Source organism: Halyomorpha halys, unplaced genomic scaffold (genome assembly GCF_000696795.3).
Source record: "Halyomorpha halys isolate HHAL.00 unplaced genomic scaffold, Hhal_1.1 Scaffold155.1, whole genome shotgun sequence".
NCBI lineage: Eukaryota > Metazoa > Arthropoda > Insecta > Hemiptera > Pentatomidae > Halyomorpha > Halyomorpha halys.
In genome coordinates, this window is record NW_027115270.1 from 2066225 (window position 1) to 2089589 (window position 23365).

Genomic DNA, 23365 nt, shown 5'->3' on the forward strand with positions numbered 1-23365 from the left:
TATACATATATATTATTTATTTCCTGTTTTAAAAAGTAATTGAAATAGAAAAATTCCATTTAAAAAAAAATAAACTTAACTAATGGCCTAAATGGATAGAAACTTGAAATAGTTATGGCTCTGAAATGGTTAAACTAAACTGTTTTCTTAAGCAATTAGTAAAATTTGTTCCTAATAATAAATACATAAATATGAAAAAATATACATTTTGAATTTTTATATCTTATAGATAAAACCATATACAATCACAGAAATAAACTTAGCCTGGATTTAAAAAAAATGTTTCTGTATTTGTGAAATACAATATATAAATATATAATATTTTTAAAAAAATGACAATAAAAATAAATTGTTGCTAAACCACTGCTTAAAAAATTAAAATCACTATAGTATTTCAAATACAAAATAATTAAGTAATCAAATACAAAATATTTTTCTTTCTAAATATTAAAGATCGAGAAAAATAAACATAGACTTTTTATGGGACATGTAAATGACAGCACTTGGTACACTTATACTTTATGACTAAAAAATAAATACCTATCTTAGGTACCAATATAACTAACTTAGTACTAAAAATATAAACTCGACTCTAACTATACAATCACAAATTTATATATCGACGTAAGGAACTATATAAATAAAAATGGCCTCAAAAATTAAGTAAGAAAATTCACTTTTTCAAAAATAATACTAATAAGAATAGTAACAAAATATTATTTTGTTTTTGTTTGGTTTTTTATTTATATGGCTAAACCTTTTGAGCCATAACAAAATCTGAAATTTATAATTTCTTTAAAAATTTAACTTCAATATTATTTAACAATTATAGAAAGATTATTAACTTACATAACTTTCTTCCTAAAAAAATAAGTAATATTGTCACACATCATATCACATTATCATAACACACACTTCAAGAACTGAGGGTGATAAAATCTTAATATTTCTAATGGTTTTGTTCAATTAGGATTTAACACAACAAACTTATTTTAACATGAGACAGGTAGCTTGTATGATTTTCTTTTACAGCATTTTATGTGGTCCCAATAATCAGGATGCCACCAGGGAATCAAAACTGGTTTTTGAGTGTGGTCTAGATGAATAGTAACTGTTCCTAATTCGCTGTTAACCTTAGAAAGTGGAGCGGAACTGAACTTTAGCATGGTAGTTTTTGCATTGCTCTCCATTTTCCTTAATCTCATTCCTCTCACACTGGGTATCACAATGAATTCCTTACAAACAAACTAAAAAAAAGAAATAAAGAACACAAATTAGAAAAGATTAAAAAATATATTTTGTGAGATATTTATAAAAAATTCTACCATAAAATTCACAAGGAAATGATATAATAAATATTTTGTGAGTTCATTGACATTTTATACCTAGCTGAAATAATTTGAGGAATTAATGAGGTTAGAAAGTCAAACTATATTAATCATAATAGTAACATTCTTCTTCTGGCACGACAGACTGTGGAGATCCAAGGCTTCGCGTGATGTACTACGGAAATACATCGTGCATTTCTTGACAAGATTTTCTTAGGGTGAGTTCCTCACTCTCATGCCTATTTTTGTGAGTGTCACCCATTGGCTAACAGGGCCTTGCGAATGCCCGGAGAAGCCTGTGAGTGAGTATTATCTGTGAAGGATATATTTACTGTGAGTAACTATATCCTTCCCAAAAATCCCAGGTAGGGCCTAGGCTCGAACTCATAACCTATAGGTTGGTAGACAGGCACATTACCACGCAGCTCCCGTTGCCACAATAGTAACATAACTGGACCGAATTAAGATTTTAACTTCTAAAAATAGTTAGACCATGTGAAACCACCATTAAATTTTACTAAGCTGATTTACATATCCGGATTCAGTTCTTAATATAAATTCTTGGGGTTGAGGGTATCATTTTTTAGGATTCCTGGGTGCCTGCATTCCTCCCTATTCCTTAGCTTAACAGTCTCTGAGAGAGAAGTAGGATCAGGCATGGAAAAATAGTTGGAATTATTATCCACCTACTAAAACAATATCTGTATGAGCAGCAGTGGGGCTTGGTTGTTCCACAGATGCCAGCTGCACAATAAGTCAACAAAGCCACGAGATGGCAGGACAGTACCGCAGTAGCGTGACTTATGTTCCCATATAAGCAGAAAATATATGAAACCTATCCCACCTTAACCATTGTACTAGCTAAAATACTAACCACTTTGCTCCATGTTAATTATTTGGAACAAAATATAATCTATATATCTGTGAAGGAACAAGTTAGTCAGTATGTTAGCTACAAGGATATAGAAACATCTTCAGAATGATCAATGTTACATTAAGCATTCTGAAAATGTTTCTCAATTTTCAGTCTCACATTTTTCCCCACAAAAATATAATCCAGACCAAATTATCATAAAATAAATGGCTCCTGGTAGTATGACATAATGGACCCCTGAAGTTGTACACTTATGTTTTTTAAACAAAATTACAAAATAATTATAAATAAGTAGGGACCACTGATCAAATTCAAATTCTGAATTTGCTTCTCTAAAACACAGTTTTACCCTCACATCCCAACAGTCAACAAAGATTCTATGTGGTCTTTGAGCAATCATTGGTTGCAGTCATCATCAGTATCTGGTGTACTCTTCTACAGCTAGTTAGCACCATATAAACCCCTTCAGGCTTAGGGATGCCCCTACTGGGACCAACCAACCAAGCCAGGGTTTACGAATAATGCTAATTATTTATATCCTAATTAAAAGATTGTTGCTAGTTAAATGATTACATGCTAATCATCTTTAACCCCCGTGAAGAACATCGTATCAGCCCCTTCTGGTAGCTTACAGGAACCATTGCAGAGATCTACCATGCAAATTTTTCTATGCCACACTAACCAGGCTCTTCTTCGGGGCCACCAAAAAATGAATGTTTAACTGCCCCAGGTGGGAATCAAACCCACGACGTTCTGAACCAAAAAAAAAAATAATCATTTCTTTTTTCACCAATAGATTTCCATCTAATTTCCAATTATTTAATTATTTGTATTGGCTTTCGCATAAAAAAAAAAATATTCTATATTGATTTGAACTGAAGGCTAAGAAAATTATCTTCGGGAAGTGAGTAGAGGAAAGGGGAAAAAAATTGTTATTTAATTTATGTTTTAAATTAAATATTAATTGAAACTCATTATGTACCAATGTATTAAATACATTTAATACCAATGTATTAAAATTAATAAAACTCATTATGTACCAAGGATAATTTGCTTCAGTTATAAACATTTTATAGAACAAAAGTTACAGAGGAATCTCAAATACTTGTTGGGACATCGAAAAATACATATAAATTATAATTCATAAACATATACATAAAAATTCAGAAATATAATTACTTCAAATCAAAGAAAGAAATGAGAGAGTTTACATGTCACTGAAGTACCCCCTAAAACTCTAGAAATAATTTTTTTTATAGCAGATACTTTAGTTTCGTTTCAGAATTTTTTTTTTATTGTTTACTTTATTTTTATTGTACATAAGGCATGATTCAAAGATGAACTAATTTGACACAGTAAATAAGACAGAAGATCTAAAGGTCAAATTCATCGTATCAATTTACTTGCCTTTCAATATACAAATTAACACCAACAAATGTGGAAAAAATTTGAATTGTCATAAAAAAAATATATTTGACAGTTAAAACTTAATACATAACACTTTTTGAATCATTTAATTTTCAAATATTAAATTACCTTCAATAATCGGCATTTTGCTTCAGGATTATAATGTATACCATAAGACTGCTTTTGCTTCAAACTTTCATTATCTTTGTCACAAAGTTTAAAAGTATAAAGCCACCTTAAACCATCATTCGAATCCTGAAATAAAAATAATTAATGCCTAAGTAACATCTCAGATAATTTTTATGTATTTTAATGAACAACTAAAAAGAAAATGAAAAATAACTGTAATTTCAAAGTTCACAGTAAAAATTTTAAAACCACAAATTACATTTTTTCTAATAATTTTTACCACCATAAACTTGTTATGATTTAGATATTATTGTTTTATTAAAAATTATGCTTAACACTTTTATCAAATCTACCACCAAGGGTTTTGAAATATAATGTTTTGAGAATTTGTTTCAATAAGATTTCAAAAAACGAATGTTCCGAAAAAGAAGTTACTGACACGTAAAATTCTTGTCAATATAATTAAAATTACTGTTTGTTTTTTAAACCTTGACAAGGAATCAACCGAACACCACCTCCAAATACAGTTTACCAATATAGCAAAAAAAACTAACAGTCGCTTATAAACTGTTATAATTGACAAAAAGTTATTTCTAAACAATAGATTATATTTGAATGACTATACACATCCCCTTGAAAATTTTGGTTCTAGATTTAATCCTACAAAACGGTGTATAATACATTAAAACCCAGTAGTACCATTAAAGTTTTCTCAAGAATCATTATGGAAAACGTTGGATTCTTAGAAATAGGAGAGAAAGAAAAACTACAGGATAACTTTTTCGGATTCAGGAAACTAAAAGCTGTAAATTAAGTGAGATCTTGAAAATAATTGTATAACTAAAGATAATTGTTTAACTTCCCCTAACTTAAAAACTAAACTAAGCTCTTTTTTTTTTTTTAGCTACTATCGGCCAATATAAGGACCTATCTGGATGTAAAATGAAATAATGAACTTATTGAGGAAAATCATCAAAGGTGGTCATGACTCAAAAATTTAAGTATGTTGGTCAAGAGACAGAAGAAAGGAGACAGCGGGAAAAACCTGAGAGGAAGGAGTCAATGACAACTCTAAGAGAGAATCATCGATGTCAGGCTTGACTAGCGGGCTGCTCACCCTGTGAAGTAGTAGAGAGGTTAGACCAAGAAGAACAGGTTTCAATTTTGTTTTAAAATTTTAAGTAATCACAACTTTTTGTTGGTTTCATAATACATCATACATAAATTCATGGTCATATGAGCTTATGAGAATGAAAGTGGCATAAGGCAATTCATCCTCGTAGGCTAACTTAAAATTGAAAACTAAAAATTTTAAATTAAAATAAAAAATACTTAATTTAAAAGAAAAAAAAAGACAAAAGAAATAACCTTATATCATAATCTTAAGTGTCCTAGACACAGAATTTACTAGTATATCTACTTAATTTCAAATACAAAACCACACATATCTCTGTTACACCAAGAGATAGTTAAAACATTGTCATAGCTGCTTTTGTCAGGAAATATACAAGTTAAAAATATTTAATCTCAATCAAACAAATCCTTCTAATCTGAAAATTCAGACTTAAGAGGTTTTGATACAAAGCCAATGATATTTTAACTCCTGACATGAAAAAGCAAATTTCTGTTTAATTTATCTATTCATTTTTTTTTCTTTTCTAAGAGACTTAATTTTACCTTTTCTTCTAAACTCTGAATTCCATGATGCAAACACATTGTTCCAATTAAACTGTCATTTGATACCATGTTATTGTTCATCACAGATAGAGCATAAGGAGGGTAATAGTAGTAAAGTGACCTCACAACCTTTTGCTTCAGACATTTCTTCACATCGAGACATTGGCGAGTCAGACACTTGGGAATATCCACCTTCCTATGGCATCTGAAAGAGAATAAAATAAATTGTCATAGTTACAGAGCTATGTAAATTAAAATCTTAGCGTATGTATATTTATTCATGGACTACCTACCTTATATCTGGTTTTAATCTAAATATTTAACATTTTGACAAAATATTTCAATCTTCAGATGTACATCCCATACAATCTCAAAAACATTTTAAAGTGGAATTTTTAGGAAATAAAAAATCTTAACAGAATACAAGTTTTCACAAGAAACAATTATACATATTGGGACAGAAGACATTTTTGTAACTAAATTAAAGACAAACTTACAGAAATGTAAAAAATAAATTGATTTTGAATGACCACATAACTATGGAAAAAATAAAAACCTAAATCTCTATGTTCTTTTTTTAATTTTTGTTTTCTAGTTTTTAAGAATATATTTTACATTTATATATTTTTTTTACTGTCAAGTTATGTAGAATGAAAATCTTCAATATCTTTAATTAATTAAGTCATCCTTTAGAAGGGTTAGAATCTTTTTTTTCAAATTTGGATATAATTTAATATTTTTCAAGTTTTGACTAATATTTAATTTAATTTTAATTTTTTTTTGTTTCATACAGGTAACAGAAGCGGCATACTGAACTATTCAAATATTAACTTTGTGCATTATTAAAATATTATTTAGATTATGGAAGAAGAACAGAGTAGGCTTTTCTGGAAACTAAAATAAAATATAAATTAAAATATATATATAACTAAAAGTGTAAAATATTAGTTTCATTTCTGATGTTTTTAATAAATTGATGTAAAAGAGTAAAATAAAGATTTCTCAGTTTATTGTAATTAACATTAGTTCTAATAGTATTCCAAGCCTCTTCTTCTAAGGCTTAAACAAAGGCTATATACATAACTAGTAAGAAAAACTTATTGAATTACTAGTTTTTGAGAAAAAGCTTTATTGCAGAAAATTTGGATCAATGAAATTAAACAAAAATCGAAAAATAAAATAAGAGCTCCAAGATATTTAAAGCTTCCTCATTCATTTTGTAAAGATATGCCACTTCGGAGGGGGCCTGCTAGAAAATATTGAAAGAAAGAGGACACAAAGAGGAAGATCCCAGCTTAGATTTGATGGGCTAACCAGGCAGCATACAATATCACCATTATATTTTGAGTATGGAATTGGATGATAGTCATGTAGGACTCCCAACATTAGTGGTACAAATTAATAAAAATTATATCAAGATAATTCTTATTATGAAACAAGGATTAAAAAAATAATCATCTCCATGAATTCATTATAAATTTAAGTATCTATAATAAAATAAAACTCATATTGCATCCTCAATGAAATACTAATATAATTCAAAATTCTAATTATTTAGGATAATTTTCTAATCTTATAATTTTTCAACAAAACTCATTTTTGATTCCTATTCAATCAAACTATTATATTTTAATTTGTATTGATGTACTCAACATTCTTTAAGCAAAAATGAATGGAATTCATTTTCTCAAACATTTGATATTTAAGTAATTAGTATTGCACCAAGATTGGGATATGTAGAAACATCTTTAGTCGAATCCAAATATTTTTCAAAGATCTTTAATTGTCTATAATATATAAAGCTGAAAAATTTGTTTGTCTGAATGTGTTAATTTCAGAAACTACCATACTTTTTGAGTTCCGTTGAACAATCGTTAATAAGGGCTTTGGGATTCATAGCATCACGTAATGTTATGAATCAACCCATAGGAAAAGAGCAGTAACCATAAACATTAATCAAACAAAAGAACCGTAGATAAACACGCACAGTTAAAACAACAACAGAAGATAAAAGTGCTTCAGACATTACCCAGAAGGGCCAAACTTTGATTATCCTAATCAAAGAGGTACAAATGATTTGTCATTTAATTTTGGAAGAATAAAAAATATTTTTAGCAGTCACTATAAATAAAATACATGGACCAACTTAAAAGCATCTCGGGATCAACTTAAGAGAAGACATAAATAAACAATATGAAAACACTTGGACACACGGCCATCATTTTTGTGATTGGTCCTTCTGTTTTTCCATAGCACTTAGTCATCTGCTCATCATATTCATGTATAATCCAAATTTAATGCACACAAAACTGCAGGGCATAGCTAATAAGTAATAAAATTATAATTTGTGTATGTAAATTTTTGAACAATTGAAATAATTTGAAATTAAATACAGGTAATAAATTAAGTATTATTATATTTTCATTCCTTACCTCAACAACTAATTATTAATTATAATGTAAGTATATAATTTTAGAAAAAAAATTATTTCTTGTATTATTTTTTATGAAATAAAGACTTTTTAATTTTTAATGTAATAAAAATTACATTTTAGGGTTATTTTATATTAGTTACATTATAAATATCCAGATTTTGGTTATGATTCACTACAATGAAAGATACCCATTTAAACATATTAAAAGTGAATACAAATCTCTGATAGAGTTTTCATATTTTTTAAAAATCGTCGAAATATATTTAAAAAATAAATTATAAAACTGGAAAAAGAAAATCCTACACTAAGTAAATTTATCAGAACTAAAAAATGAAGTTTAAAAAATGATTTAAGTTTATTCTTCTGAAAAGTTATCTTTTTTTACTAATATTTTCTTATTATCAAATCAATTTTTTCATATAAAAATAAAAATTGACTAATTAATGAAAAAAATTTACATTTTTTATTACTAATATTCTTTCACTATCAAAGTCATTTTTTTGTCTAAGTGTGTCTTCTTACTTTTTCTAAATCTGACTGCCAATTTTTAAAGTAAAAAAATATTGTCCTTCAAATATTCTGTTGTTCTGAAAAACTTTTTCCTCTTCACTTTTTAAAAACTAAGTTCGGTTTATTTGGATGAGAAGATTCCAAATCAAGTCAAAATTTCCAGTTCTGAGCCGAGCTAACCACTTACGGATGGTGCTTTCTCCTAAGAGCATTATCACTATAAACACAAATTTTGTTAATTATCTGTGCAACGGATTTTCCTTTTCGAAAATAAAAAAAAATTAGGTGTATATAGTTGACCGTAGATTACTGATTGGAGAAGATGGTCGGGGGGTGTGGTCAGCAAAGAAGAACATAAATAAACAAAAAATATTTAGTTATGGTGTTCTTTGCTGACCGCACGCCCCGACCATCTTCTCCAATTAAAAAATAATTACATGGATGCATAAAAGCACCTTAACTAATCCTTTTTTAGAATATGTAAATATTATTGACCAAGTAAACATGATTTTATAAACATAGAGAGGATTAAATTGAAATACTGAAAAAAACTACGAACTTATTCTACAACCCAATATAACTAACAGAGAAAACCATTGTACAGATCACCCTCAAATTAATACTCATTACTAATTAATACTTAAATGATTAATGTAAGGATTTACTTTATCACAAACCATGTTTATAAACATTCATTAGAAATTTATCTTGTTAATTTTTTTATAAAATCTCTACACTTACTCCAAGTTTGTTGACTAGCAAACATTTAGGGTTGGGTCGTAACAGGAGTCAATATTAGTAGTCAGTTCAAAATAAGTTTATGATACACTAGGCGGGAGAACATCCTGTACGACAGGATCGTTTCAGTGTTTGAATCTTCATATAGACCTTGATTACTGCATTGACAAGATCTTGACGTCAGCAGCTCATCAATTCCACTAGGCACTTCCAAATATATTTAAGCTACACAAGTGACAAATGATTCATAAACAAAAATGGTTTCCAGTATCAACAGCAACTCCAAAGTTCAATAATGACCTTTATGGATAATGCTTGAGAGAATAATTATTAATTAAACATTACACAAATAATAAGAAATAATGGGAGTCATATCTCTTTGGATGTTAATACAAGAGAGTTTAGTACTACAAACATATCTGATACCTTCTATAATTTTTAACTACTAGATAAAGAAACCATAGAAAATCCAGTGTGCAAATAAAGGAAAAGAAACATAATATTATGTGATCGGTTGCATTACATTAATACAAGACATTACAGGAGAGGAAAAAAAAAGTTCTATGGTACAATTAATAGAAACATAACGTCTAAAAAAAAAAAATTGGCACAAAGGTTAATTGACTCTTAACTTTGTCTTCTCAAAGATGGTTTTAAGCACATTTCAAAGCAGAATTTACCAAAAATTAGTTGCAATAAAACTATAGCTAATGTAATGATCGATGCAATGTTCATTAATTAATGTTCCATTAAGAAATAAACATTTTATATATGAATAAGTTAACTGTAGTTTTATCACAACTAATTTTTCCTCAACTCTGCTATAAAGCTCTGCTGCAATTTACTAGAAAGTCAAAAATGCAAAGAAGTTTTCTTGATGATGAAATAGCAGACATAATTGCCAAATCACAATGTAATCATGTTTCCTGGAATGTTAGACCAAACATCTTCTAAGACAGGAAGTATCGTCTATCACAAGTGCATTGTCAAAGTTCGTCAAAGATGGGAAAGTCAAATTTTGGATACAATATCTCATTTAAATGAATAGAAGGTTTGTCTTAATTTATAATGAATTATTAAATGTACCTACATTTTGTTCCCTCACTGCCACAGGTAAGCAAGTAGCTAAATATTCATGTAGTAAATAAAAAATATAATTAAAAAAAAAAAAGAAAAAGAAGAATCAACATCAGAACTGAGAATTTTTACTTAAATTTAAAGTTTTAGACAGAAAAGAAAATCATCTAGGTTCTGTGAGTGTCCATAGTAAAATTTTTGTTTGAGCATAATGGACCAAACTATTAAAATCAATTTTTGATGAAATGTTCAGGCAGGTAGGTACCTTGTTGCTCATACAGCAATTTTAATAGATTTCAACTACTACTGCTTACACATGTGTAAATTTATTGTCCTCAGCATACCTGTATTTCAAAAATGGCATACACAATTTATTACTTTCCTTGGGTAAGGAAAGAATTTAATTGGATTAAATTTTCAATGAGCAGTTTACAACAGACCAAAGTGTTTTAGAGCCCTTTGAGTCCAAAACAATATCAAGATCATCTCTTGAATGGATGGAACAATTTTATCGATTTTTTTCTTAGAAGTATTTTGTCTCCTTATACCTGTGTATTAAATCGGGCATCCTGTATGTAATAGCAGCTGCATAATAGCCCAAAAATGGTTCTAAGAATTTTGATGGAACTTGGTCAAACCCTTCTGCTTAAAGCCATTTAACATAAATCCTTAATAAAAAGCAGGTAGTTAGCAAAAAAATAGTTATCAACTATTTTTGTTCTCTTTTGACCGCACTCCTGACTATCTTCTTCTTAATTTTATATATATTATCTTTCAAATGAGCATCTACAAAGTTTTGAACGAATCGGATTGTTTAAAAAACCTATATATGAACGTGTGTAAAATAGTTGTAAAAAATACCAGGTGTGTCTTATTGGATCTGTCCAAATATTGGTCTGTTTAAGGTCTCAGTAGTGGTGGGGGAAGCAACTCCAGCAAGTAAGGCTGGTTGGTCTGTTATATTTAAATTAAGTTTTTTTTTTTTTAATTTTAGCTTTATTCGTCTATAATATTTCAGTAGATTTATATTTTTGAAGTTGGTGAAAGGGTTTCCATGAAAACTTGCACTGAATTTTAAAAAATATGGACACAGACAATTGTGTCATTGCTAATAGTAGTCCAATGTTATTATACATATATTAGGAATTTTACTACCTTATAAATGATCCAGTAGAATCTCTAAATGAACATTCCATCTGATAGAAGAAATAGGAGTACAAGATAAGGTCATTTCCATAATAGGTTTTTTAAAAATTAAATTATTTTTTATATCAACATTTTGAGTTTTCATGTACTGACATTTCATATTTTAATCGATTTCCATTGACTAGAATTTGGATGAATCCTCTGGGTATCAATACTTTAGTGAAAGTATTATCATTCTAGTGTTTGATTGAGTCACACACATCTGTACAGCTAAACTGAATATGAATGATATATTTAAGTTTAACCCTTATTATGGACTGCTCGTAATGACTACTTACATTAATAACTGAAAACAAATAACAAAGAGTGAAATGATGAGCAGTTAGATAAACGAGAAAAAGGAGGTACAATATCCTAAAACATTAAGAGACTACTAAATTAAGGCCATTAAATATATTATAAGAGGACAAAGATTGTGATACCAGTTTTTGTCATCATTGTCCCAGGTAATCATGAACATAAATAATCGAGAGATGATTAATAAATCAGGTACTAAATCTTGGTAAAAAATCATGATAAATCTACTGTATTCAATATTTACCATAAAATTTATACTTTTTGTTTTAAAGAAATAAAGTTTTATTTTTCTCTGCTTTTTCTCAAGGATTTATGTTAAATGGCTTTAAGCAGAAGACTTTGGCCAAGTTTTGTATTGTATCGAAAGGAGTATTGATACATTGATGGTATCACAACAATCAAAAGTTAATTCAAATTCCGATTATTCAAGATTTTGAAATTTGATAACATAGATTATGAACGAAGTCCATCCCAACAGTTTGATTTAATATTGGAACCACCAATTGTAACCCCTTGAATCATTTGAATGTTTATACAACTAATTGTATAATTGTAACCTCCTAGGTAATGTTCATATTAATATCAAAGAACATCGTTATTTTCCTTTTCATTTGATTTGTTTATATTTTATTTGAATGTTATGCCCCAATAATATCTAATCTCCTTCGATAAAGGTCGAGTAAGATCTAAGTTTACTATATTTTTTGAGCAAGTATAAGTTGATGGCAGTGACCTTAAAGCTACAAAACAATGAGATAAAACTAAATATAATACCTAAAAAATTATTGGAATCTCTTGATGACTATTTACAAAACAACTGTCAATTATCCATGTTAAAGGGAAAAAACTTTCTACAGTGTCTTTTGAAGCATTAGTTGGACTGATAACACTACACATATAATTTTCTATATGAGGTCCTTTTCCATCATATCCACCAATATTACAATAGAGAAACATAACTGTGATATTTATTGAATGTAATAGTAAATTAAATGTTACTTAATCTGAATATTTAATATTCAATTACTAGATATCATAAACTAATAACTATATCTCTACAAATACATACAAAATATTAGCCTTTGTAATCGTTAATAGGTTCCTAAAACTTTAGATGTCCAATTTATATAAAAGCAATCGCTAAGGTTTACCTTTATTCATAATCAGCACCCACGAACCATCATAATTAATCAGAATCAACATTTTATGAGCCCCACACTGAACCATATCAATATAAAGGCCATTTTACATGTGTCAATATAATTGCTACAATATACCCCTCAGACATTTAACATATGACAAAATTTGATATCGAATCAATCATATTGACCGTAAAGGAGAAATGAAAAAGCGAAAGAAGAAATGAAATCAGTAATCATGAGTCTAGAAGTGGTAGGTAACCAGATGGTTATAATTTGTTGACTTTTTCTGTTTAGTCAATCTTTTAGGGTTACAAAATGTAAAAAAAATATTATTCCAATATTTTGAGCTCATATTGTTTGAAAATACTCACAAGATATTACAGAGTAACTTCGGACATCGAACTTCAAAATCGGTTTAATTTAAATATACCTAATTTCAGTACTTTGAGGTCAAATTGTTACAAAAGAATCATGAGATCTGGGTGAATAATCTGAGCCATGAAGCTTAAAAATAAGTTATAAACTTATTAATGAGGATGAGTATTTGACACACGACATTACCCTCCATCATTCCTCGCTGTAGTCGGGTAATTTATAATTAATTAAATTTAATTAACTATTTAAAGACTGAATATACATTATAAATAAAAATTGACAAGCCAATATTTTACTTACAGTTAGTGATAGAATACACTACTTTATATTGTATTGTAATAACTTAATAGAGTTCTTACCTTTTGTACAATCTAATCCAAAATGATGCTGTGTTGACCACACTTAAAGTAGTTTTACAAATCAATGAAAAAGATTTAACATCTTCGGGCCTAATGTACTCAGCTAGAAGAAGCCATATTTTTACAGGATATTCGGTATACTGATTATTATTTTCTTCACTTTTTTGTTGTATTATATCACCTGAAAAAAAATAAAGAAATAAAACGTATGATAAGAAAATCAATGACTTAACTCTTGAAGGAAATACAAATATCCCCGAACATTGACGAAAGTATTCTTTTAAATCTTAAATATTGTTACATACCTGTTACAGAGAGTGCATCGACTCCATTAACTGAATTCAATTCCCCTTCATCATCTACAGGGATAATATCAATATCCTCACTAGTACTGATATGGCGAACTATTAAAAAAAAATGATATTTTAATAAAGGTAACCCTTTTCTAAAGTACATAATTCCAAATGAAGAGCTCCAAAAAAGGTTATATCTGACATTTCTACAAACGTTTTATGGATAAAAAAAAAATATGTCTTACCTTTGACCAAATTAACATAATTCCAGTTTTGGCATATGCGAGCCTTTGATAAGGATTAAGGTCAGATAAAGCACCAGCCCCCGATTAGGACAGAAAGAATTTTTTTATGTTAAAAAATCATTTAGCTAAATTTTGTCGGATATAACTTTTTTAGAGGGAGCCTTGCAAATGACTAGCACCTATTACTAAAGAAAAATTTTTAATATAACAATACATGGTTATCTTTTTTTTCAGCATATTTGTTCCTATTTTATTTTGGCTATTCTGACATTCTAGTAAGTTTCTTGAATACAGCTCTTTACTAAATTTGTTTCTTTTTCTATTGTTTTATTCTGCTTTTTTAATATATTTTCAAATATTTTTGTATCTTTTTAATGAACCCACATGGGGAGTTTTTAACAGGAACTCCTGCTCATCTTGAATTCCTTGCCTTCATACTGTGATACAATATAAATGCTATTAATTTCCATAAATAATCCCTTTTATTTCTATATTTTCAATCTCTGATCTTCATAATGTAGAATTTTCTTTCAAATCACATGTTCTTGTAATTTGAAAGAATGTTCTTGTAATTAATTATTGTTCATAGAATATCACTTCGTGACTAAATCTCACAATCTATATAAGGTTTATATTGACATCCTGTACCTTAAGCTTGGTTTCTTTTACTTTTAAAGCATACAGAATCTATCAGTGCTCTTATAATTCTGGAGGTAAGATAGGGGAATGGGATGACGTTTAGAGCCATTGCAGAATCAGTCATTAAATTCATGAGGTCAAAGGAAGATAGGATTGGAAAAATTGTTTGAAAAGGAATAAGATGCTTTAGAATGTTTCGAAGTAAGAACAGAGAGGTTCAAGCCATATACTAAGAAAATTTCAATTTTGTTATTATTCAATATTAAGCCTTTCGTGGAGAATCATTTAAAAATATTACTCTATCCAGACCAGTTATATTGTTGTTTAACACTCTCGGTCCGAAAAAGGCTTAGGAAAGGTTTTTCTGTTCATCAAAAGAGACATGTGGTGGTACTCAAGTGAGGTCAACACCCTTGGTTTTTCCTACTGGTCCTATGGCATTTTTCCATGGTAGGAAATGACAGCTGACCTGATTATACTTCTAGCTTTCATATTAGTTGTCTTTATATCAACCAACCCTTTCTATTCTTATAAATTTATTTTGTCTTTAATTTTTGAAAATGTATACAATAAATATGGAATTACAGAATGATATTAAAGGATAAAATCTATTTATTCATGTGCCATTGTAAATTCTAATATGTTTCACTGTTATATTTCAAAAACTGTCCGCACAGAGTGTTTTTCAAGCAACAAATTGGTATGATGAATAAATTGAAATTCTGAAATTTTCAAGAATGTTCTTGGAATCTTATGTATCAATACAAATCTGCTTCAGTCATTTTGCTTGAAACATAGTTTATTTGATTCGAGATTAATAAAAATTTCATCTTGACCCTAATAAAAATAAAAAGCTATGAATTTAGGTTTTTAAAATACCAATATATTATTTCATCGCAACAAAATTTATATTTTCTCAATTTCAGTAAAAATTAAGGGGACAACTTGAGTTAAAAAAGAATAATAAATTTTAAGTCACTAAACTAAAAATAGAAAATAAAATATTGATACAGCAAACATCCATAGTTATGTGAAAAAAAAAAGTTATTAGTGCAAGAAACAGCAATAGGGGAATAACAGAAAAACTTATAAATGGCAGTTACCAATGGCAGTGGCTCGATTAAAAAAAAAATACCCTATAAGCTGCAGAAACAGTGTTTGGAAATATGCCGAGTAGGTTTGAGAGTCAAGCAAACACTCAGGAGGAATGAATAATTGAAGAAGGGGGTAAAATTGAAAAAGATATATAGGTAGGAATATCTCAAATATCAATTGGAAGTTGACTATTAAAAGCATGAAGAGCATCGGAAGAAATAAAAATAAGCAGTTTAAAAATATTACATGGGAACATTTTGGAAAAAAGCTTGAAAAAACTTTTAAAACAACCAGCTCTTCTACAGGACACTCAGAGGAATGTGTAAAGAGAAGGAACCTGCCTGGGAAACACATCAAAGACAAAAAAAGGGGAATACTCAAATATCTCAGCAAAAAGAAGTACTGGAAAGGTGAGTAGAATACTTCGAGTTACTACTGGAAGGTAGTCAGGAAGAAGACACATGGAATCACAGAATATACATATATTTAAAATATTGAAATAACAATTTTATGAAACAAGGAGGTTGCTGATATAGATACCGTTACAAATACGTAAAAGTAGTAGAGTAACTTTATTATTTTCACGGGCAGGAAGAGGACGGAACAGCAATCTTCTTGTTTTATTTTTCTTTACACCAGTGAACAGAATGCCACAATATGTTTATTCAAATGAATATATTAATCATTAGATTTAGTTAGGACCACTAAATTGATTACAAATATTAAACAAGTTTTTATTAATAGTAGCTCATCTTGCTTACATTGGTGCAGGCAAATGAGTACAGTTATAAAGAAAAAATCAAGTATTTCTGAAAGTAAACAACAAAAATGCAATCTTATTTTCTTTTCAGTTGATAGCCAGAAAAAAATTTGATCGTAGATGTATATGTTTAACATTATAATAATCATATCATCTAAATATATAACACAAATCAATGAACAGGTAGAAATTATTATAACACAGCATAGTTTCTAAGAACTTTTATTTGTCATTAAATATTTATGAAGCATTTCCTAAATAAAAAGAAAACTAACCATTTACAAACATCAGTGATATTTCATGCAAAAGGTAGTGAATTATTTGTAACCTGCACACTAAATTAATTTCAAGACAAATTTCACCAAATGTTAAATAACAGGTATAAAGTACAACCAAAGGAAATAATATTAAACTATTATAACTAAATATTTTATTGTTTAAATTGCACCAATAAGTATCAGTTAAAAATAAGTTATATGAAGTATTATGTTTCCGTCAGATGCTTTAATTCAATTAATAAAACTACACAAAAATATGTGTATACAATTGTTGAGGCACACAAATGCAACCATTAAAATTTAATATTTTATTCATATTGACATCACTAATATACTTAACGAAGTTAAATTAACTTTATACGAGCCTTATTAAAAATATTTACCTTACAACATATTATTTCGAAGAACACTGAAACAAGTAAGTCAAGGCATCTAAATAACAAATCACATACCCAGAATGTTTTCAAGTTTCAAACAAATTAATATTTAAATACTGATTTTACAGTTAAGCTTTTTTAACGTTTGAAATAGAATATTCCAACAAACTTAAGCAATTTAGATTGATCGAGAATGCAAAACACATCATAATAAACATTGAATCACTCACTTTCAAATACCTTGACAGTACCCAAAATAAATTAAAACTGTGCTAAAATAGGTCCATGATTATGAAATAATTGAGAAGCGATAAGAATATTACCACGAGAAATAACACTGGAAGCTTTCTTCAATCGCCCTTTTCCCGCAGGGAGATCAGAATCAGCAAATTCGGACAGTGTCACATCTGAAAATCAAATCTCGTGAAATATTATGTTTGAAAAGAAGATTAAACAGAAACGTGATATATGACATTTATTCAAAAAATAACAATTGCTAACCAATTTCTGTTGACTTTTAAATGCAAAAAACTTACCATATACTTTTTCAACAATCCTACGAGCATTAAGAGAAGAGAGACGAGTTTTTTTATTATGATTTTTCGACATCACTAATGAGGATACTTAAAACCGGCAAGGACTTGATTTCAGTTTAATTTTCATTATCTAAGGTGATAGTAGCCATACTGAATTGTTTATAGTTGATACAGTGTTGCTCAGACAACTACAGATACTTGATTAGACCTATGTATCAAATATTAAAGTAATCATTTAAAATATTTTATATAGTTTTTAGGTTCACGAGAAAATTCAGAATGAACAAATCTAAACAAGTTTTAATGTGTAGTGGGGTTGGGGTGGAGATAATCACAAAGCAGGCGTGTACCTATGACGTCATGTGCCAAGATGGTTGCCGGGTTCGCAGTCTAGTAGTAGGCCGAATGGAGTAGGGTTTTGTAGGTGTGTCAGTTTCCCTCTTCAGGATAATGCCGTTTTCAACAGTTATCCCTAGTGCTAAAAGTGCTGAGTGTCAAATAATTAATGTTATAGAAACTCTAATTTTATCTTTCATCGCTTTAGGTCGAAAATGCGACTCAAAAAGTTAAGTTAATAGTAACTTCTGAAGTTCTGTGTCGAATGTTAGTTTCTTTTGAGGGAAGTTAGTAATCTAAAAACGCCAAAATGTGGAATATGATGTGCGATGTGATGCCGACAATATCGGAGGATGCGATAGCTCAGCGGAGCTCGCAATTCCCCGCCGATGAAGCGAATTTCGAACAACTTATGGTGACTATGTTGGATGAAAGAGATAAATTAGTGGAGAGTTTACGGGAAACTCAAGAACGTTTGAGCGAAACTGAGGCGAAATTAGCAGAGGTTGAAAAGGAGAGAGACTCATTGCAAAGGCAAATCTCTGCCACCCTACCCCAGGTGAGTACTACGAAACTACTATCAAACCATTCAGTCTCCCCTCTCCCATTGCATCCGATTTGAACCTTTATTGATTCCTCCCGGCCTACCCTCAGAATATGAAAACAGCGATTTATAGCATTATTTGCTTTTATATAGTTTTATAACCTATCATTTATGTTATTCCTTTACCTCATACATTTTATTACTGCTTTACAGATCTAATAAATTAGGGTGCCATTTTGACATTTTGCAAAGCTGATTATTTTATGTCATATATTATTTGTATGTTAAGTGGTTTATACTGTTATTATTTAGTACACAGGATAACTACTGATTGCAGTAATGAAATGTTAAGGGAAAGGCAAAGGTTTCCTTTAGTGTGATTTGTAACCTACCCTTAGTTTTTTTGACATTGATTATATTTACTAATGAAACCTCAGATATTGTTCACAGAATAACTATAGTATGTTCCATGGTTTAATAATGTTAACAGCAATCATTTTCTTTGGATTTTACAACAATCTTATCAAAATACTATTTGTCATATAGTAGCACAATGGGCCGATAACAGCAAAAGTTAATACATTATATTTGTTTTAGCCAAAAATAAATTTTAATTTATGATTTGACATCTCAGACAACTAATTTTGTCTCAGATAACGCTCAACTATTTTTTTTTTTTTTGTTTGCATCCTTTTGTTGCTGGAATTCTCTATGAATCATTTTTCTCTTTAAAAGGAATCCTACAATGTTTTTATGAACTTAGCTTACTTAACTCCCCATTTTCTATCTCCATGCAATTTTTATTTATCATCTATTAAACTAACATCCACCAATACTAACCATACTTATTACTGTTTATTTATCTTTACAGCTTACTACAAATAATACTGTTCGCCCTCATATTTAGTACTTAACTCTCAAGTTCTTCGTAAATGCATCCAAAAATATTTATAGGTACATCATCGATTATGATTGAAGTATTGTGTTATTAAAAGTATCACCTTTTATTCACTATTATGAATAAAATGAATTTTATTACGAAGGATATGCATTATGGCTAAAAAAGGTGAAATCATTCTAAAACCGGTGTCAGATTTATCTGCTTCATATATAATAGATTGTCTGATCTTATTTTATATGGCGTTTAAAAAGTATTTTGGCGTTAAGTAGTATTTTGTTTTTGAATCTGGATCAGCAAGCAATCTACAGGTTGTATTGGTATTTTTTTCCCTCTAAGAATTAATTTCCCTCTTCATTTTAATTATTGAAATTGGCGCGCTCTAGTATGGGCGGGTAGTCTTGCGCTGTGCCCTTCTACACCGGCTTGGGCCAGTTTGTATTTTATATAAATGTTTGCATTAATCTGGCTCTCGCTATTATTTTATGTAATGACAAACATCATTTTTGTTATAGCGCACGATGATATTAAAAATATACCACGATTTCAAAAAGTCAATCGTATCGTTTGTCCTCCTAGGGATTATATAGGGTTTTTTTTTAAGGCCGATAGAACTTGAAATTGTAAAAAATAACACAAAAAATTAAATTGTAATCAAAATTTTTTTTTTATTCGAAAGATCAATACGTGACATTAACATTTGAAAATGATTTCGGGCATATGGGCACCGCGGCTGTTCTTGACGAAGCGCATTCTGTAAAATTGTGTTCAGCGATGAGGCGCATTTTTGGCTTAACGGGTTTGTTAATAAGCAAAATTGCCGCATATGGTCGTGCGATTTGACACCTCTCGATTATTTCCTGTGGGGCTACGTGAAGTCACTGGTTTATGCTGATAAACCAGCAACAATTGACGCCTTGGAGGCCAGCATTGTCCGTGTTATTCGTGACATACGGCCAGCAGTGCTCGAAAAAGTGGCCCAAAATTGGACGTCCAGAATGCGCTTCGTCAAGAACAGCCGCGGTGCCCATATGCCCGAAATCATTTTCAAATGTTAATGTCACGTATTGATCTTTCGAATAAAAAAAAAATTTTGATTACAATTTAATTTTTTGTGTTATTTTTTACAATTTCAAGTTCTATCGGCCTTAAAAAAACACCCTTTATTAACTTTCGTGTTCTGCAACATATAATATAAAATATCTTACCCAATTCATAAAGATTATTTTTACATAACAACTGGAAAAGAAAATACATTTTAACTGAATTGGTTTATGTACTTTTAAATTCTTTTTTAAGAAAACAGTTTAGCGTATCGTTTAAATAAAGGTTAGCATACCCATGAATCATAATGCTCTCTTATTTATTTTTACTACAGCCATGGAGTCATTTATGACATCTACAATTTTCTAATTAAAATAAACACTTTCACAAACAACGGAAGTTGTAAGAATCCCAAAAATTACTGTCTATAGGAATTAGTTGCAGTATCTTAAAGCCCCTGCTTGTATCTTGTAATATTATTAGAAAAAAATATGAGGCAGGAAAATAATCTACTTTACAATATTGAAAACAGGAGGTTCTGTGGCTTGGCCTCCCGATGTGGATGGAAGATGGCTAATGCCAAATAAATTTTTAATATAAACCGAAATCTAGGAAGAAGAGTGGACAGTTAAGGATGATGTGAAGGAGGCGAATAGCACTGCGGGAGGAGGAGTGGTCTGGTAGAAGAGAATGGTGGGTGAACATTCTGGAGGTCGGAATACAATAATGTAGAACACCGAAATAAGATTTTTTTTTCTTTTTCTATGCCCTATTGGTCGTGGGGATGAAGTTGTGATAAAAATAGATTGAAAGTAGGCTCTTTTTCTGCATTCTGGTAATGCATTTTGAGATGGGGCTGAGGAAATTTGATTATTTGAGAAGGGATAATCTGTATTTTGTTTTTCTGTCTGTTGGTGATAGGACTCACAGATAATAATAAAAGAAAAATAAGAAATGATAAAAAAATAAACATTGGGTTTATCATGATGTAAGATATTCAAGACTATGAAAATATAAAACTTATAAGTTATTTAATTGTAACATGAAATTACTAAGCTCGCGACTTCTGTCCAGGAATCTAAATGTCAGAATTTACAAAAAAAAAATTATCCTTCCTACCGTTCTTTACGAATGCGAAACGTGGTATCCTACACTGAAAGAAGAACAGCGCCTTAAGGTTTTTGAAATAAAGTATTGCGTGACACATTTGGACCGAAAAAGGATGAGGTGGCCGGATAATTTAGAAATCTACATAACGTCGGATTGAGGAAACTTTTTTTTTTTATGGCACCCCTTCCTGGTCAGGGTACCGCCAAAGAAATAAAAATCGACCCCCGGGATTCAGCTGTAGTCGAAGTTAAAGTTGGTGCATCAACTCCTTCGGCTACACACGGCACCAATTACGGGAACTGTACCTAGTAAACTTAATTTAGGTCATTGCATTAGCGGGAAATAAGATGGGCGTGAAGGATTTTTGATCTTAGTAGCGAACGGATCCCTACAATGTTAAACCTGAACCTACGTTGTAAACGCCCAAGAGGTAGGTGGGAGGATTACGACAAGACTGATGTAGATTTGGGTTAGGACAGGCGTTTCTGGATATTGTACGTTTACGGATAAATGTAGACTGTAGTTGGTGGTATCGGCATCAAACCTTCGGATTTACTAACCCTTTGTTATTATTATTAACTGTATCACATAAAGTGTGAGCCACAACTAGCAAAATAAATTATTAGTCGAATTTATTTTGAACAAATGTTATGCACATAAATGCTCTAAATACTAGAAGGCTCTAAAGCCAATAAATACTTTTTATGGTGGACAATAATCTAGTCTTAAAATATATTGTAGAATATATTGTAAAAAAAAATGCATGTATATATTTAAGATTCTGAAGATTGGAAAGAACCACGTCGAGGAAAAATGAATAAAAAATTTAGAGATTAAATTGGAAGAAAACTTTCACGAGTATTAATGTATTATTTTTTTAAGTATCTTGAATAACAAAAATTAAAAAAAATACATTTAAAATCTTTGGAAGGCAAGTTTTTTTTGATGTTTTAAATGATACTTCACCCATTCTGATGTAGGCTGGAAATATCCACAATTAGATGACGAGACTTAAAAAATGGAAATATTTCTTTAGTCAGGAATTATTCCAACTAAGTGTGAAATAATAAAAATCCTCATTTTTGAACGTTTTTAACTGGTTCAGATACCTTAAACTTAAGTAAAATTCCACTTATGATCTTTAAAATTTCAAAGAAAATGTTTTGGGATCGTATTGTTTTAAATCTCCTATGTCTCTGGTAGAACACCCGCTGTGGATTGAATTTGATAATGATGTGATATTGAATCTCAACAAATGTAGACCTTCGTTAAGGTTTCCTTTAAGGTTCCGCGTCTCATTGATTTATTTGAGAGCTCAATATATTGAGATGAAAGAAGAGGATAATAAAATTCTCTTAGAAATATTATAATCTTCATCTTGGGGTGACATAAGGAATGAGTGCGTTAGTAACTTTTTAATTTAAAAAATAAAATTAATTTTTATAGATTTTAAAATGATTAAAAGTAAAAGACTCTCAGAGCATATTACTGAATTCATTTGTACTAGTTGTTCAGAAAGGTGGATCAAACAAACTTTTGGTTGTCAATGAAACATGAAAGCTGTTTTTTACTATTATTATTTTTTTTTTTTTTTAAGAAAAAGTATCTGCATATTATTTGGTTGAATCGCTCACCTTCATTTATCGTGTTCACTCAT

The 23365-nt window shown here is 29.6% G+C and overlaps 2 protein-coding genes and 1 long non-coding RNA gene across 4 annotated transcripts in view; 2 read left to right on the top strand and 1 right to left on the bottom strand.

Moving 5' to 3' along the window:
• The window catches only part of LOC136796999 (uncharacterized), a 531363-nt gene extending 524844 nt beyond the window's left edge, over positions 1-6519 (top strand). Inside the window, exons 3-4 of the long non-coding RNA XR_010844796.1 lie at positions 4643-4874; positions 6209-6519. This is a non-coding gene — a long non-coding RNA (uncharacterized lncRNA). The remainder of the gene's footprint in view (positions 1-4642; positions 4875-6208) is intronic.
• On the bottom strand, positions 270-18232 carry fsd (fates-shifted). 2 transcript variants are annotated; one of them, XM_067052347.1, is made up of 8 exons: positions 18127-18232; positions 17777-17984; positions 17564-17647; positions 13859-13957; positions 13554-13734; positions 5416-5620; positions 3739-3864; positions 270-1247 (listed from the first exon to the last, which is right to left on the bottom strand). In XM_067052347.1, the coding sequence occupies exons 2-8, from the start codon at positions 17847-17849 to the stop codon at positions 993-995; spliced, it is 1023 nt and encodes a 340-aa protein (XP_066908448.1). In that variant the 5' UTR covers positions 17850-17984; positions 18127-18232; the 3' UTR covers positions 270-992. The 2 variants fall into 2 exon arrangements, with proteins under 2 accessions (XP_066908448.1, XP_014272881.1); XM_014417395.3 differs by lacking the exon at positions 18127-18232 and having other exon boundaries at positions 17777-18104.
• Positions 18233-18422: 190 nt separating this feature from the next.
• Positions 18423-18672, top strand: LOC106678693 (liprin-alpha-3; the record flags this gene model as incomplete). The annotated part of the gene is given in 1 exon segment (XM_014417397.3): positions 18423-18672. A coding segment is annotated over 1 exon segment (250 nt), but the record flags the coding sequence as incomplete, so codon positions are not given.
• Between the last annotated feature and the right edge of the window lie 4693 nt (positions 18673-23365).